Source organism: Rhagoletis pomonella, unplaced genomic scaffold (assembly GCF_013731165.1).
Source record: "Rhagoletis pomonella isolate Grant_MI unplaced genomic scaffold, Rhpom_1.0 Rhpom_scaffold_00003, whole genome shotgun sequence".
Taxonomy (NCBI): Eukaryota; Metazoa; Arthropoda; class Insecta; order Diptera; family Tephritidae; genus Rhagoletis; species Rhagoletis pomonella.
This window is the reverse complement of record NW_023458557.1, coordinates 76,451,810-76,468,669: the sequence shown is the minus strand read 5'-3', so window position 1 is coordinate 76,468,669 and position 16,860 is coordinate 76,451,810. Positions and strand designations below refer to the sequence as shown.

The following is a 16,860-nucleotide window of genomic DNA, read 5'->3' as shown; positions in this document are numbered from 1 at the left end:
GAAGAGTTAATTCAACATGACAACACATTTTAAAGCATTTTGTTGCATCATTTTACCTAAATTGTGCGTTTAAAGTGGCTGACAATAATTTTGGCTAATTTTGGTTTTCGTTGTTTTCTTTGCTTTGTTTACTTTTCGCTCGTTTTCCAGTGAAACAAGATGGCGTAGAACCCGCTAAAACAAATCGACTTTTTTCACTCTCTTGTTCTTACGTGATCTTGTGTCTTTCGTTCATGTGTTGTTCTGCATCATGCTGCGTTGAAAAAAAGTTGATGCCAACCCATACGAACTTTGACACTAAAAATATAAATACAACTCTGCGTTTAATACAAATTTGTGGGCTGTGCGCGAAAGAGACCTATAATAGAACCATGATAGAAAGTGACAAAAATTAAAAGATATGTGGATTATAAAAAAAAGAAGCAGCTGTAGTGAAGAATTTTGCATCTGTGAAAAAATATAATTTTTGGCATATAATCGAAGCATTGAAGCTTCTAATTAAGTTCAATACTAGGCGAAAAATACGAGTTTGCAGAAAAAATTATTAACTCTGCAAAAAGGTAGAGTACCAACTTTTTAATTTCGCAATAAGTGCCAACCAATGCTTAGAATGACGAGTCACCACAGCCATTGTCGCTATAATAAATATCGAAATAAATAGAATGTGGAAGAATTACATATTGATTATTCGCTAATATTTGGTGTTCAAGTGCATATGTTCAAATTACCGAATTTAGAAGTAGGTGTATGAGGGCAACGGTGGGTACATAGTGCTAAGGCAAATGAGACGCAATTTTTTGGAGATGCTTCTGCAGGAGCAACCAACGGCACTACTATACGGTCCAAGGAAACAAGAATGCGTGTCAAGTAGAGGGAAATAACGAAAAGATGACATCTTTGTGTATGCGAAAACTACCTTAAAGAATGCCAAAAGAAATATTGGGAAAGATAAATGTTTAGTTATTTGTACAACGATTTATTTCAAACAGAAAGCATTACTAAATAAGTGTGCAGATGAAATAATTTTTTTTTTACAAAGTGTAGGCTCTTGTCTACAATGTGAGTACAAGTACCCCTGGGAAATGTTTAGTTATTTGTACAACGATTTTGTGATGGTTTTGTAGAGGGGAACGGGGGTGTGGCCCTTCAAAACACCTGTAAGCGAAAGAGGATGGATAGCGCTCTATAAAAATCTATATATATTTTAATACAAGGGAGGATCAAACAGTATTAAAAATATGCTACAGAAACTAACTAACAGCAAGCTAAGTAGCAATGACATGCTAAAACAGTATAGTTGCGTTCCAGATGCTTCAGGTTTTACAGGATTTGCAGGAACAGCTGTTTTCTCCATTAATAAACCTTATGGAAGGTGGCCACCGGGAACGGCTTCCTGTAAAAACCTGTAAATCGTGAAGCATCTGGAACGCAACTTATGTTAGAGATGGATTGACATGGCACTACATCTTGTTTGTGTTGACATGAACTAGCCATGCATTAAATGTTTAAAAACGAAATTTTTACAGAAAATTTTGAATTTTGCAGTACTTTAGTACATACATACATACATATGTGATAAGGAATTTCGAGCATTGGTAAATGGCCAAAGGCCGCTGACTAGGGGCTGTTGAAAACAATTTCGCGTCATGCGACAATTCATAAAGAATTCGTTAATTAATTATTATCCCTATAAACATTTTGGGGAACGTTCGAAAATGACCTTCGATATCCTATCCAATATGCATATCGAACTGAGAACGAACTCATAACCAACATAGTTTTCCAACGTTCATAGTGTATTGGAAATATATTCGAGATAGGTTGAAAAAAAATGAAAATCATAGTAACAAGAGAGGAAGTGAAATCCAGCTGATTTTCGAATGGAAATATAAGACAATCACTCTCATTAAAATTTCAATTCGATAATGGGCTGAATTTCGAATTTATAACGAAGAGAAAATACATTGGATAAGGAAGGTTCCGTTTTGCTGGAGAATGGCCAAGTTCTCGAATCGAATACTAATCCATTCCCCATTAGTTATCGAATTATTATTAATTAATTTTTCCGGAACCGGTTCACTTTTCATTTTTGGTTTCCATGTATTTACTATGCGCGGAATAAAAATTTTCGGGTGAATTTTTTTCGCGCGAAACTCGATAAGGCCGATTGGTTTTCCAATCATTTTGGAATTGTTAACCAAGCCAAACGCTTATTGGGATATTTTATAGTATAGTAGTAGTGTATTCTTTCTCCAGTCAACTTTAATAATAAATTAACAAACATTTCAATTTTTTGTGAATGTCAAAATTTTAAAGCAACCGTTTTTTTATTTTTATCACGACATACATTTATTTAGTTAACAATATTTTTATATTACAGCAATTACACGTTTTGTATATGAGCATCCGAACTAGCCAACAATAATTTCAGTGCAAATAATCGAAATATTGGTATCGAGTGGGCAAACAAATTCGTAAAAATTATCAATCAATATGGAACAAGGATTCAGTTCTGGAGGCTCAAATGCCTCCGGCGATAGTGTCGGAGGTTTTGGTCGTAATAATGCTGTTGGCAATGCCAGTGAAGGAAATGGAAGCGTTGGAGATATTATTTATAACAAGAATATCACACACAAAAATAGTGCCAACGGCAACGGGCTTACACCAGAAGTAAAGGAGATCTATCGGTACGTATTATAAATACATGTACATACACATATACATATTTATATGTTACCGGATAACCCGATCTTAGACAAACTAGTTTTGTCTTGGCTAAACTAGATCAGGCGCCACAGTATTTTTGCGCAGAACACGTTTTCGCGTAGGCGGCCTTCGGCCGGGCTTTAAAGAAATAACCCTCCTCAGTCCAACTCTAGGTACGCAGTCTACAATATTGTTTGCGCGTTGGACGGTTGTATCGGATCTAGGAAGAATTGGTTTAACCTAGGGAAAACTAATTTTTCCTAAGATCGGGTTTGGCCGATAACATACATATACATGCTAATATATTATATATTCCTTACTAGTAAAATAAACTTAATATAGCAAGCCTACTTTAAATTACTTTTAAAACCACATATATAAATGCTTGTTAGGTTGTTATACATACATACATTACACATGTGCAAATGTGTATTTATATTGTCTTTTTTTATCTTACCATAAAATATAAATCTTTTATAACTGTAAATAAATCGAATATCTAAAGAAGTTTTGAAGATTAAGATAAGATCTATTCATGTAAAAATTATCCAGTGCATGTAAAAAGTACGTGAACACAAACCCAGCTGCAATCATGATACAAGTGTTTAAATTTTTGTATTTTGAGCAAAAATTTTCAAGTCTCTTGAAGAGCTGATTAATTTGTTAAAAAAAACCAAAATACAGAAAAATTTGAATATATATTGAAGGCTTTTTGATATTTAGAAAAAAAACTAAAATGAACATTATAAGGGCTGGCAAAAATATGCAAGAAAAAATGCACTATAAAAGCTCAATAAATTACCAAAATATGAACTTAACTATGCTCAATCAATCAAGTTTTATTGAATTTTTACAAGATTTTTATTCAAAAGTACACAGCATAAAGTATATAAGTATACAGTATAAAGTAATATAATATTTTTATTTTTTTTTAATTATCAATCGAAAATGACATACTCTGGTCATTTAAAATTGTTGAATAATTCGAAAAACTGCTTTCCACATCCGTAGATGTAGTTGGACAAAATTTAAATAAACTTAATTCTGCTGGGGAGAACTTCGCAGATATTCGCTCCTAGTTGCGAAGCCAGTAAATAATACTTCTTTTATATTAGAAATTGTGCTATAATCAGAGTTTCTGTCCAAAATACATTCAAGTGTTTTCGAATGTTAGCATTTCCAAACTGGCCTTATGTAACATTTGTATGCTAAAATAAAAAAATTAAAAAAGTAAAAATTTTAAAAAGGTTTTTCTGTATTTATATAGTAATTAAATGATCCTTTATTCAGTAAAAAAATTACAGCTGTCGGTAGTAGAGATTTAAAGACATTAGTTGTTGTTGTTGTAAAATCATACAAAATTCCCCGAAGAGTTTTTGGGGAGTGTTGCTGGAGTGACAGTCCTTGGCCAGATATAAATCTGGGTGGTCGTTCCGGTTATGTAGACCCGACTGTTTTGGGAACGCAAATATATTAGTAAACATATGCGCGTAACGTTACAAAAAAAAAAACAAGTGGATTTGCGAATTGGGCAGGATTATTTGTATAAATTTTTTTATAGTAATATTTTAAATATTTAAGGTTAAATTTCCAAGGTTTTTAAATATAGAAATCTTTTCTGCTTTTTGTTTCATCAGCTGAACTACATGTCTGACGTGACGTTACGTTACTAAAATGTTCCGTTGAAAAAGTTTTTTTTTAATATTAAACGCCTAAAAATATATTAAGGCGGTTTGCAAAGTACCACCAAAGTCATATTACGAATTTTCGCAGTGTTGGTTTTAAGTTTTCTAAACATCCATTGAATATTTTAAAGTTTACAACAATACGACACTAGGAGCGTTTCTTATCTCCCAGAAATAGTCAGAAAAAGTCCGAAGTAGTCAGATTTAGGCCAAAAAGCGTTCCTTAACTCGGAAATGACAGCAAAAATGAGAGAGCAACACTCGGTGGGAGTGACTCTCATCAGTCCGAAGTAGTCAGAAGAATTTTTTCTGTCAAAATCCTGAAAAGTGTCAAACTCAACTGAATTTAAATTAACGGAAATTAAAGAATACGCAAAAAGTGATAATATTCTAAAAAGTGAATTGAAATTGGAAGGAGGCAAAAAACAATTGATATAGTGAGTGTTTATTGTGCTTGTGCTTGTGTGAATGTGTTTTGTACATACATTTCCAATCTTATTTGACGTTAGTTTTGTTGTTGCCATTCTTTGGACTAAAAATTTGGTTTTTTTTGCGTTCTTTTACTTTTCCTGTTATTCTCTTTTAGTGAGCGCATTTTGCTTACGCTCTGGCATTTTGACACTTTTCAGATTTTAGTCCAAATAGATAAGGAATAAACCTACTTACAACACCGTTCTGAATCCCTCAATTGTTTTTGAACGAATTTTTAGCGCGAAGAAAACGTGCATTTTATGTCGAACATGCTTTTTATTTTGACTCAGCGCCCTTAGCAGTACCATATTTTTTGCAAATCTGCTAAAATGCGCAACAAACCAGCCGCAAAATGTCCAATGCTTTATTATTTAAATAGTTCATATCAGGAGAGTAAATTAATTACAAGTATGTGCATTTTTTTATATGTGAAGCAATATTTATAAAATTTTGTACAAATTCCCCAATAGTCGGGTCACACGGTGACACTCGATTGGTTTGACAGCACTTGCAGCAAAAACTGAAAATTGCTAGTGCAGCACGAGCAAGTCGAAACTATTTCTCGAAAGCGATTTGGGTAATTTCAGTTGCAATAACACCTTCCAGTTTTTATTTCTGAAAGTAATTTCGGCAAATCTGCAAAATGGTCTTTCTGGCTGATTACACAAGAAAGTAGACTTTCGATTTCGCATTTTGACGGCAAAATGCGTAGAAAAAGCGCTGCATTGTCACTTTTAATGGCACCCTTAAGAACTCAAATATGTAGACCGAAAGCACCCATATTAGGTGCGTTCGACAAGTCAAAAATTTGTAATAGTTTTACCAAATTTTTACTGGATGGCGTTCGATAACGACAAAAAATTATCCAACACACAAAAATTGAGAGAGCAAGCGTTCATTTTGATGCAAGAGAAGCGTTCATTTTGTACTGGCAAAATTTTAGTCAGCAAAAATTATCCAACGCGAAAACATATGATCACAAAACATATGATTGCAATTTTTGTAAACAAACAAAATTGCATTTTCCGAGTTTTGGTATTTATATGCTTTTTGGCTGCCTGCTATATGACTTTATGATAGCGCCAACTAGTTTTTACTTCTAGAAATGTTCCTGGCGAACATTGAACGTTCACTTTCCTTTTTTCTTCTATGGAGGCAACATGAATTTAAGTTTGTTTACAAATAAAACATAAACAAAGTCAGCTGGTGTGTGTTCTTATTCCGGTTTTTGCAAGTAATGGCTAATTTCCTGTTCGTTTACTTTTTTGCTTTTTCATCTCTTTGGGAGAGAATTTTCGCTTTATCTCTTAATTTTGATTGTTGGCTAATTTTGTTATCGAACGCAACTATTGACAACAGAGGTGCTTACATATACATACTTATATTTATGCATCGATGATCTTTACGTTACAGTAAAAGGAAAGTTTCATTTGCTCAAGGCTGACCCTTTTCGATATTAAAACTGCATAAATCCAGAGCATACTAATCTTGCAAACTGGGCATCTTTTAAGAACACATTGCAATGCCAAAAATAGAAAAAGGCAAAAGCAGTTTGCATGGGACGAATTTGTGCATAAAAAATGAGGTTGTTCACGCTTGCCAGGTTATCTTGTTAAAAATTATTATTGTGTAGTGTATTTTATTGTAAACTGAATAAAAAAGATAACCACATAATCACCTAACCATATGTATAAGCTGATAACCAGGCAAGCCTGAACAACCTCAATGTTCGTAAAAATGGCCTCAGGCTCAATGCAATTTAGAATATAGTTGTGAAGCGATATTATGTCTTAAAGTTTGCTGCTCTCGATTCTTTATTTCTTTTACAGTTAGCTTTGTGATAGTACGTAAGTATGTATATGTATGCGTGTTGAGTCTTGCGCTTATCAACTGGCTTTGTTTTCCGGTTAAACTGCTTCGTCGAAGTGGCATCTGAATAGCACATCAGCTGAATACCGTCTTATACACTAATGCTTTGTTAGTAGGTGCCGCTCCATCATTAGTGTTTTTCCAAAGCAGTAGGTTATGAATAGCGCGTAGTTGTATTTTTATTTTCAATTTATGTACCCATGTTTTAGATAACGTTTTGTTGTTTCGTAAATATGTATACGATTTTTCTTTTGAAACACGATCTCCAGCACAAATTTACATACCTTTATATTCCTTACTTGTTTGTACCATAGATCTCTTTATATTGTTGCCAAAAACCTGGACGATGAGAAAAAACACATCACCACTATATCACAACTATTCCAACATGAACTGGAGGAGAAACGTGCGCAGCTGGTCCAGCTCTGTAAGAAGATCGTCTTCAAGGACTATCAATCAGTGGGTAAAAAAGCACGTGAAATCATGTGGCGCAAAGGATACTATGAATTCATTGCTTACGTAAAGAAAAATTGGCACAAAGAATTAAAGGACACCACACAGGCGGGAAACCAGGACAATTTGATAAAAGTGGAGCGCTTTCTTTGCGCTGGTATATCAAATTATAAACGCATGGCCGCTAAAATGGAGGAAATCTATGATCTTGATCTGAAATATCTAATTGACTTTAGTATCATTAGTGACGGATACATGCGTGAAATAGAACAGAGTTCGTCACGCGATGGCTGTGGCGGTGGAGACATTAGTGCTGCACAGGCGGTAGATAAAAGTTTGGAAGCGGTCTCTTTTGCTTTGGACACGATACATTCGGCCCTCTTGAGCTTAGGCGATTTGCACCGATATTTTTTGGATTTTCGCATTGATACCCGTCTCAAGGTCACCAAACAACAGGCAGCCAAGTACTATTTCGAAGCGTTTAAATTGAATCCAGCAATTGGAATGTCGCAGAATCAATTGGGTACGCTGTATTATGGCCAGAATCATGACTTGGACTCCATCTATCATTATTTGTACTCATTGGTTAGCATTGTTCCCTTCGAGTTGAGTGAAAACAATGTTTGTAAACTATTTGCCGCTCATGCTGAGTACTTGGAAAAATTGGAGCCAGAAAAGATTGAATTTAGCTTACAAGATTTCTACGCGCGCTTCTATTTGATCGTAGATATATTTTTCTTCGATAAAGAAGTGCCCGATTTTAATTCACTCTGCCACTGCGTACTAGTAGACCTTCGCAAAGTGCTCTGCTCGAAAGCATTCACATTGGAGGAGGGTTGCATTTTCAAGATAGTCTCGATACTCTTCTTTTGCTTATCGAAGCTAAAAATGATTAATTCGCAGAAGGTTTACTCCTTGAATGCTTTTCTTGTGGCCGTGTGTTCCGATTTAATGGACGCATGCATTGTAAATTTGGAACAAAACATTTTAGCAAAATCAACTGAGAATGAGGAATTTCACGGCATGTACGCGGATAAATTTGAGGAGTTTAATATGGTTGTCCGCAAGTCGCGTAACGAATACAAAAATTGGCTTGTTAATATCGGTGAAGCCGATAGAAAAGATAAGAAGTCTGCCGCTAAACCGTCATTAAAAGAATTCTCATCTGATTCACGCGAAAGTCAACGCTCTAATGATGACTATGTTATCAAAACTCAGGACAGTCACAAACATGCTAAAATAGATGGTGGAGCAGATAAAAATGGAGATCCGATATCCACACGTTCGAGCGACGAGGCCAAAGAGAGCGATCTAAAAACTCCACTATCATGCAAAAGCAAGAAGAAAGGAATGAAATTGCGTCGACGTAGGCGCAAGATTGCGCAATCCGATGACAGTTCGTGCTATGACACTGAAAGTGACATGGATACCGATTTTAGTACGGACGATGAGGATTACACTGATCTGAGTTCGAATTTTGATACTGATTTCAGCGATATTGAAGCAGAGCCTGTAGCTGATGAACGGGACGATGCCGATGAAGCAGGTAAGTTTTCTACCATTCATGCATATTAGCAACTGAAACGTAATCGACATATTAATGAATAATACACACTCTTCCAGATTTTGCTAAGCATCCTGCTAAATCTGAGTCGCAGGAGCAAAATGCACCTCGTCTATCTTCTGCACCTTCCAAGGAAAGTCTCACTTCAAACGATGGCGTTGGCCCGACTTTCTCCGACAACGAGGATGTTGTTATCGAGGAAGAGAAAATTATTTATCCCAATGAGCCGTCAGGACAGCTGACGAAACAACGCACTGACTCACAAGAAGTCGACAGCGAGGAATTGCTGCGCAGTTTCGAAGTGTTGCAGCTGAATAGTGGCTCACTTAATTTCAGGAATACAGACAATGAAGAATCACTGCCCCCTGTTGCCGAACACAATGAAAAGCACCAGTATGTGGACGATGGTAATTTGAATCGCGGCGAACCGCCAAAGAAACTAGTTTACCGAAACAAGTACACTAAAATAAATCCAAATATTATTGTTGAATTTGCCCGTCACGAGCCCACTATGCGTGCATTAAAAATTCTTTACGATTGGCTACGCATTAATCATGAAATACTTTTCGGCTGCTATCACTCTAATCCAGAGTTCATTCACAAAATTATGAAATTGCTTAACTACTGCAATATCGATATATTCACTCGGAAAGTGTATTTCGAACGCGAGTTTTTGACGACAGCCAATGTGCGAACCCAACTTGGCGATCTATTTGATGTTCGCGCCAATGTACCATTAGCCGAGGATTTTGTTTTCAAAAATTTCGACATTTTCCAAGGCACTCAACTTACGCTAGATTGGGAGACGACCATACGCGAGCACGTTACACCCGAAGAGGAGTGTATTTTACGTATTTTCAAAATGGTTGATTTTGGATTCTTCATCTGCAAGCAAAAGAAATTTAATTATCGTTTTTGCGTGAAAACACGTCGTTTTACCGAAAATGCCAAGAAAAAACGTGAAGAAAAGAAATCGTCTTCACGCCGTCGTGAGCGACGCACTATGAAAAATGCTACGCGCAAGCGTGCTGAAGGCCGCACCCGTCGCTACTCGGATCGCAAGAATGGCATCGTACGCAAGAGCTATACCAGCAATGAAGAAAAGGACACCGTTGAGGAATGCAAGAAAGTGCCACGCAAAGGCTATTTACGTAATCGCAATATAGAAAAATCGGTGAATAGCGGGAATTCAGGCGGCGCTGGTGGTGGCGGCGGCGGAGGCACATCTGCTTCCACGACCACAAATAGCGCCGTATGTGACAAAGTTTTGATGCAATCGAGTAGCGGTGCTGATGAAGAGCGTTCGGAAGCAATGTCGAAGAAATGTGAAATTATGGGCAAGCTGTGGCTGAAGAATGAGGTCGAAACACTTGAGGAGGAGGTGAGTGCTTTTATGATTTTGTTTTTATGTATTGCTAAAACTACCAATATAAATTCCATTTACACCAACATCGCTGATTCTGAAAATTGAAGTCTTAAAAATTCAACATTTTTCCTCGAATACAACATCCTTTAACATAAATGCGTTATCATTAATTATTTTGCATACTACTTTTAAAACTTCCTCGAATTTTAACCTGAATTGATTTTGATAAATATCTAATTACAGTTACGCAAAAACCCCTTGAATATTATCATGACCCCATTTCTTGTTGTCGATGCCAAGGCTTTGACTGAGTACAATGGCATTGTTAAAAATCTGGTGAAAACTAAAAAATTTATCGTACTCATACCAAACGCAGGTAAAATAAAAAAAAACATCATATTCGCCTATTGTTGACATAAAATCAAAACAAAATTTATTTCCCAAATCAGTCTTGAATGAGTTGGACGATCTGAAGAAGCGCAGCGAAAACGCTCGCAATGTCATACGCTGGTTGGAACAGGAGTTTAAGCATGGAAATCGTCATTTGCGCGCACAGCGTGACAATGAAAATTTGACCCTATCGTTGCTGAAAATTCCCAGGAAGTTAGGTGAGCTTGAATAAAATTATTAGCGAAAATAGTTTGGAAATATTATTTTATGTCCACCGGTCTCCAGATCGCGACGCCGGCGTCTTCCTGCAGATTGCACAATTTTGTAATCATCTCGTTGCCAATCATTCTGATCCCAAATCGACCGAATTCCAAACCAATGTTGTTACCTACTTATCTGGCGATTCACTTTATGAGAAACAGCGTCATCAAACGAATTTCAGTTTCACTGGCATTTTAGATGCCATACCAGTACGTTATGAGCAAATTTCCAATTTCTATGCGAAATTCAAGGCGAACAAAAAATGAACTCATATACGCTGCAGGAGCAACGCCTGCGTGGAGCGTTTTGTGTGAACTCGGGATCATAAAAACAAATGAAGAGATGATGATTACAAAATGAGATGAAGAAAAACAAGAGCTTATGGAGGACGAAAGATCTATGAAAATGAAAAAAAATCTAAAATCAAATTCAAAACCAAAAAAAAAACACCGAAACAATTTCAAAACGTGAATGCTGAGTGCGCGGCGGTGCGGCGTTAACGTCATTAACAACGGCGGTAGTATTAGCACCAGCAGCAGCTGTAGCGGTATCAGCAGCAACAACAAAAAAACAACATCAACAACAATTTCAAAACTAACTGCAAATGCGTAATAGCAGTTTAAGAAAATCCTTGAAAGAAACAACTACAACAAGTTTATTTGAAAACCCACAACAACGATGAAGAGGAGGAAGCTGAAGATGACGATAATGATGGTTACGACCGGCATAGAGGGTGTGCCGTTGATGTTAAAGAATAGGAAGAAATCTAATGTTTCCGCCTGCAGCATCCAACACTGCATTCAAACAAATCATAGTTACATGGGTGGTAGCGATGCTTAAAATACGTATTATTTTCGCCGGTGATAGCAGCGTGTTAGCGATGTGAAACGAGTGTATAACTCAGTGAGTTTGCTTCAATATTGCCAGCCTTATGTTAGGCAGGCAATTTTAATACCAATACTTAAGAGCAGAAAGAAAAAATTATTAAAAAAATAGTATGCAGTATGTACAATCAAATTCCATTGCACGATCTAAAAGGCAGACGCGTTTCTAATATGGCCAATAGAGTTGCAAGTAGGCAAAAATTTTAAATTATTTACAAAACTGTATTTACTTATTGGTCACTTATTTTAGGCCTTTCCAGCGCTTCGTTAATTTAAAATTCTAAAGACCAAATAGTTTGCATTTATCACCTCGTAAAAATACTAAAATAACAGCAATAGCAGAATCCCTAATAAATTCTCGAGTGTGGTTATCCCTATGCCGCCTAGTCCAGTACAGTGCTTCGTTAATTTAAAATTCTAAAGATCAAATAGTTTGCATTTATCACCTCGTAAAAATCCTTAAATAACAGCAATAACAGAATCCCTAACAAATTCTCGAGTGTGGTTATCCCTTTGCCTAGTCCTCATTTCAATAAGAAGCAAGCACTCAGCTCTTAACCAAATACGACACTCGCTTATGCTGCATATTTTATAACGAAAAAATTTAGATGACAATCTATTTCAAAACCATAGTTCTTTTGGCTCGCTGTACATCGCTCGTAAGAATCGTGCTACCGATTGTCAAAGTTTTCGTCACTTGCACAAGTATTTGTGTCACTATGTTAGCACGCACGTTATTGCGTTGGTAGTTTTGTTTGCAACAGTTTCCGATGCTAAAAAACTTCTTTTCGAATATCATCGAGCAAGACACCTATCATTCGCTAATAAAATAACGAAAAAACATCTATGGGGTGGAATGCTTACCGATTTCGTGAGGCGTAATAAAAAGTTTTTGATAATAATTTGAAAATGTGAATGCTGGAACAGGTTTTTTCGATAGCATCTTCGGAAAAAAACAAAGCGTTTCTGTCAAAGCTTTAGACATCCTGCTTGTTTGTACAGCTGCAATTTATCAAGATGCATAAACATTATTTTCCAAGTGTAGCGTAAGTGTGTGCATCAGTACAATACTGAACATGTATTTTGTTATAACATACGACGAGTTGAACACTATATACGTATATATATATGTATAAATGCATTACGTTGTAACGCAATACAAAAGAAAATTACATTGTTTTTAAATGTCGCACCTGTCATGTTGTTTCATGGGCTAAAGGAAAGGTTTATAGAAACTCAAAACTTCGTAGACGTTTTTTCCATGATATTCATAAGCAACCAGAGACAAATAATGACATACATACCTCTTCATGTAATACGGTGGTGAATTTGAATAAAACACTTATGTATTTTCAATTTTCTTTTGTACGACGTCACGCTTTAGATTATTTTAGTAATTCTTATAATTTTCAGTATATGTAGTTACAAGGTATATTTGTACATATCGCTTATTTACTTCAATAGTGTCATACCTCCAAAAAGCAAAACTCGAGATAAACGGCTTTAAAGTCTTGAATTTACATATACTCCCATAGTACATGTGAATACTTATTTTTTTTCAAGTGAGATACTGGTAATCGATACAGCCATTGAAAGTTTTACACAACATATAAAAGAGGTAGCGGTAACTAAATTTTTGTATTTTTTTTTGGTTATGACACTATTGAAGTAAATGAGCGATACGTATCTCTGGTGTCAGGTATAGAAATTATAACTCCATTTTTGCTTTTTTTTAGTTTTTAATTAAAGTAAAATAAATGTGTGCTTAGATGTAAGAAGTAGCACTTGCTATAACATCCCATTTCTATGTACAATAATTCTTGTTTATGAAGTCCAAAAATGTATTCCCCCGGCGTTTATAATTAGGGCTATCACCGAATCCATCGTAGAACGATTTTTCGTGAAACCTACGAAAATGCTACCACTGAATACACAGGTTCGTATCAATTCGGTTTCAGAGATCGCATTTTTGTAGATTTCGCGATATATCGCATTACGATGGGTGCTGTGATAGCCCCCAATGTTTCATCACAAATGCGAATGGCACTTCCTTGAACTAAAGTTATGATTTTCTTACCAGTCACCACAGAAAAAGTTATGTTTTTCCTACCTGACACCACAGCTATGTCAAGCACGCAGATTTTTCGGCAACCGTCATCAAGCAGTTTTTTGCCATTTCACCAAGAATGGCATCTTTTTAAGAGACTACGTTCAGTTCTTAATAAAAAAATTACTACATACTTCATGATTTCAGTCACAAGTAGCCTATATGTTTATCTCTACCATCTGGTTCTTTTTTAACATCACACATTTATCTCTTCTGAAAAAAATTCACTTTGGCCGGATAAAATTCATTTATTTTAAATACATATGTTACTTCAATATTTCCTGTTCACTAGTAGTTTGAAGCGGACATATTTAGTGCCTTTGGAAAAAAAAAACCTTGATCGCTGAATATTGTTCAGTGCAAATAAGCATAATGAAGAGAAATTCCACTTGACGGTTGCCTAAACAGTTTTTGCATGGACACACATAAATATAAATAGCCTCCAGTAATTTATGAAGGTGTGCATTAAAGCATTGAGCGGAAATCAGCGTGGGTTTTGCAAAATTTCACGTTGAAGCTTTCCAAAAAAACATGCAATAAGATTTTTAAATTCGTTGTTTTTCAGCTACCATAAAATAGTTCCCTTTTTGCAGCCTCTCAATATTTAGGATTTTCAAAAGTAATTGCCAACAATGAAAATATAGTAGCGAAATATTTAAATAATTAAACCTCTTCCGCATCACTTCAAATCCGCCTACTGATTTCTGCACACTGCTTTTAATGAAACTTTATTGGTTCAACACAGTTCAGAATAGGTCTGTTAATGTAACATTTAATTTTATTACAAGAAAAAACAGCAACAACAAAGCAGAAATATAAACGTAACCATAACCATATCGGAACCATAATTTCAAACCATAATTATTAGTCATTAACTTATGTTAATCATAATCATAGTCAGCATTAACTTTCTTTTAAAGATACACATTTGCCCTCACCTTCGTTGTTTTGCATTACAAAAGAAAAATCTTGAAATAAGATATAAATTTCCACGAAAGCTCTGCAAGTTGGTGTAGCTGCTTTCACAAAAGCTTTAAAGCTCACCGTCAAACCTTGGCCACTTGTAGGGCGTATCCCTCTAGTGCGCATAACTTGCACCTATACTGATCTTTTCGCTTCAAGTCACTATCGGTTTTATAATTATTATTATATTTATATTAATATCACACAAATTAAGGATTACACTTTATAACTTTGTAGCTTATTCATGAATTACAAATCGGTTCGTATTCCGTTTGTAAACGTGAAAAGCGTTTTCATAATAATATTAAAAAATCTTTAATCCCTTGATTTTTCTCTTTATTGAAATATATATATAAATAATTTTCCCATCTGTCCGCTTAATCACTTTAATATTAATAAAAAAAAAAATAAAAATGCTTGTCGGGCTTAAAAAAACACAAACAAGTACACATGCAGACTAAATATTTGTTAGTTTCTAAATTAGAAATAATTCAATTCTAATTTGTTTTATTTACATACATCTCAATCATATGTTTTATCTTAAAACTTTTAGCTCGTAAAATATTTCGAACAAATTGTACAAATTTTCATTCAATCACCTTCGTTACCTACAATTTTTTATCCAAATTTGTAAAATTTCTAGCACTTGTAAACTAATTTATTACAATAGCAGTTTCAATAAAGCTCGACAGCAAATAAAAAAACACAGCTTATTTTTATTTTAAACTGGGTGAACCCGTTTTTAATTCTCCATGCCACATGAGTAAAGGAAATTTCGTTGCGCAGCTTGGTGACGATTATTAAAGCTGCATAAACTGCATTTTGCAACTGAAGTTAAGGGAACATAAACATTTATTGGACAATCAAATCTAAAACTTTCAAGATTTTGCATTACAGATTATCATTTTGTTGAGCTATCACCCCATAGGACTGGTCATTGGACTGAAGCAGAGGTAAATATCATAATCATTTATCTAAATCACTTACCTTCTTTATGCCAAAATTTTCTTCCCAGGTTATTTGCCACCTTAAGCAAAGAATTTTTCCCTACTTGACCTTCACCTGACCTTGAACCTGACATGATGGGGCTAACAGACGTCGGATTCACATTCAGCCCGTCGAATAACATAGGGATATAGAGGTTTGGCTCAATAAACCTTTTTTTTTTGTAAACTTGTGTAATCGGCCTTAACGGGATTTCCATGTGAACAAATATTCCCAAAAATCATAAAGTAAAACAAAAACAATTTTTTTCGATTTGGTTTTGCTTGTAAATTCTTGTGATCAATTTATTTACATGGAATTGGCAATAGGGCTGAATATTTCATGATTCAAGCTAAAACTTTTCATTTTGTAATCTTTTAGGTGCCTGGATCAAAAGCTGTTCATATATAAACACACCCATTTAGACCAGGTATTGATGAACTAATATCTACAAACTGTGCTGAAAGCACGCTGTAAATGGGGAATTCAATCCACGGCTTCATAAAATGCATTTTGGATGATTATTGGCTACCTACAGCAATATGTCAACAAGGAAATGTCAAATTCTGATCGGATTAACAAATCTAAACTGTATAGATTTTTTCATAGATTACCATTTCGTTGAGCTATTTAATAATTAACAGAATTGGGCTGGACTGAAGGGAAGGTCTGCATGCAAGGTAAATGAGTAGCATTAACATATTTAAATTTTTACACCACTTACCTTGATTAATACATTTTTCCATAAGAAACAACTATACTATTTTAAAATGTAATTAAACAAATTTTATTATGTCATTTTTCAGCCGCCTGCCTCAGCAGTTCTTCATATAACAGCAATTCGTATACCACACATGTTTCAACCTGGTATCAACGAGCATTAAATGCAATTAAATGTATAACTGGGACACAGTAGAAGCAAGAATTGTAAAATATATATCCAAAATCGGACAAACACCTGCTTTTAAATTATGTTCGGTACATTAATATAATAGAGAAATGACTCAAATTTGAATTGCAGATTTCCACTTCCTGGAAGCTATATTTTGTGATCATCTGAATTAGGCAGGATTGATGCGAAGGTAAATATATATGTACATATGTGTTAAAGTGCAGCAATAACCTATATAAACGCCATATACTATTAACTTAATTGA

General features: G+C 35.1%; 1 protein-coding gene across 3 annotated transcripts; it reads left to right on the top strand.

Moving 5' to 3' along the window:
* Positions 1 to 352: 352 nt before the first annotated feature.
* LOC118735555 (protein SMG5) lies at positions 353 to 15,425 on the top strand. Of its 3 annotated transcripts, none has more exons than XM_036465363.1 (7): positions 353 to 560; positions 2,381 to 2,687; positions 7,046 to 8,730; positions 8,808 to 10,129; positions 10,358 to 10,490; positions 10,564 to 10,722; positions 10,790 to 15,425. In XM_036465363.1, exons 2-7 carry the CDS (start codon positions 2,494 to 2,496, stop codon positions 11,029 to 11,031), a joined length of 3,735 nt encoding a protein of 1,244 aa, XP_036321256.1. In that variant the 5' UTR covers positions 353 to 560; positions 2,381 to 2,493; the 3' UTR covers positions 11,032 to 15,425. The 3 variants fall into 3 exon arrangements, with proteins under 3 accessions (XP_036321256.1, XP_036321257.1, XP_036321258.1); XM_036465364.1 differs by lacking the exon at positions 353 to 560 and adding an exon at positions 609 to 901; XM_036465365.1 differs by lacking the exon at positions 353 to 560 and adding an exon at positions 940 to 1,059.
* Positions 15,426 to 16,860: the final 1,435 nt, after the last annotated feature.

Excerpts from the sequence above, each read along its gene's own strand:
- LOC118735555 (XM_036465363.1), top strand. The coding sequence starts at position 2,494 with ATGGAACAAGGATTCAGTTCTGGAGGCTCAAATGCCTCCGGCGATAGT. Across the intron at positions 2,688-7,045 it reads GAAGTAAAGGAGATCTATCG|ATCTCTTTATATTGTTGCCA; the intron begins GTACGTATTATA and ends TTTGTACCATAG. Across the intron at positions 8,731-8,807 it reads GGACGATGCCGATGAAGCAG|ATTTTGCTAAGCATCCTGCT; the intron begins GTAAGTTTTCTA and ends ACACTCTTCCAG.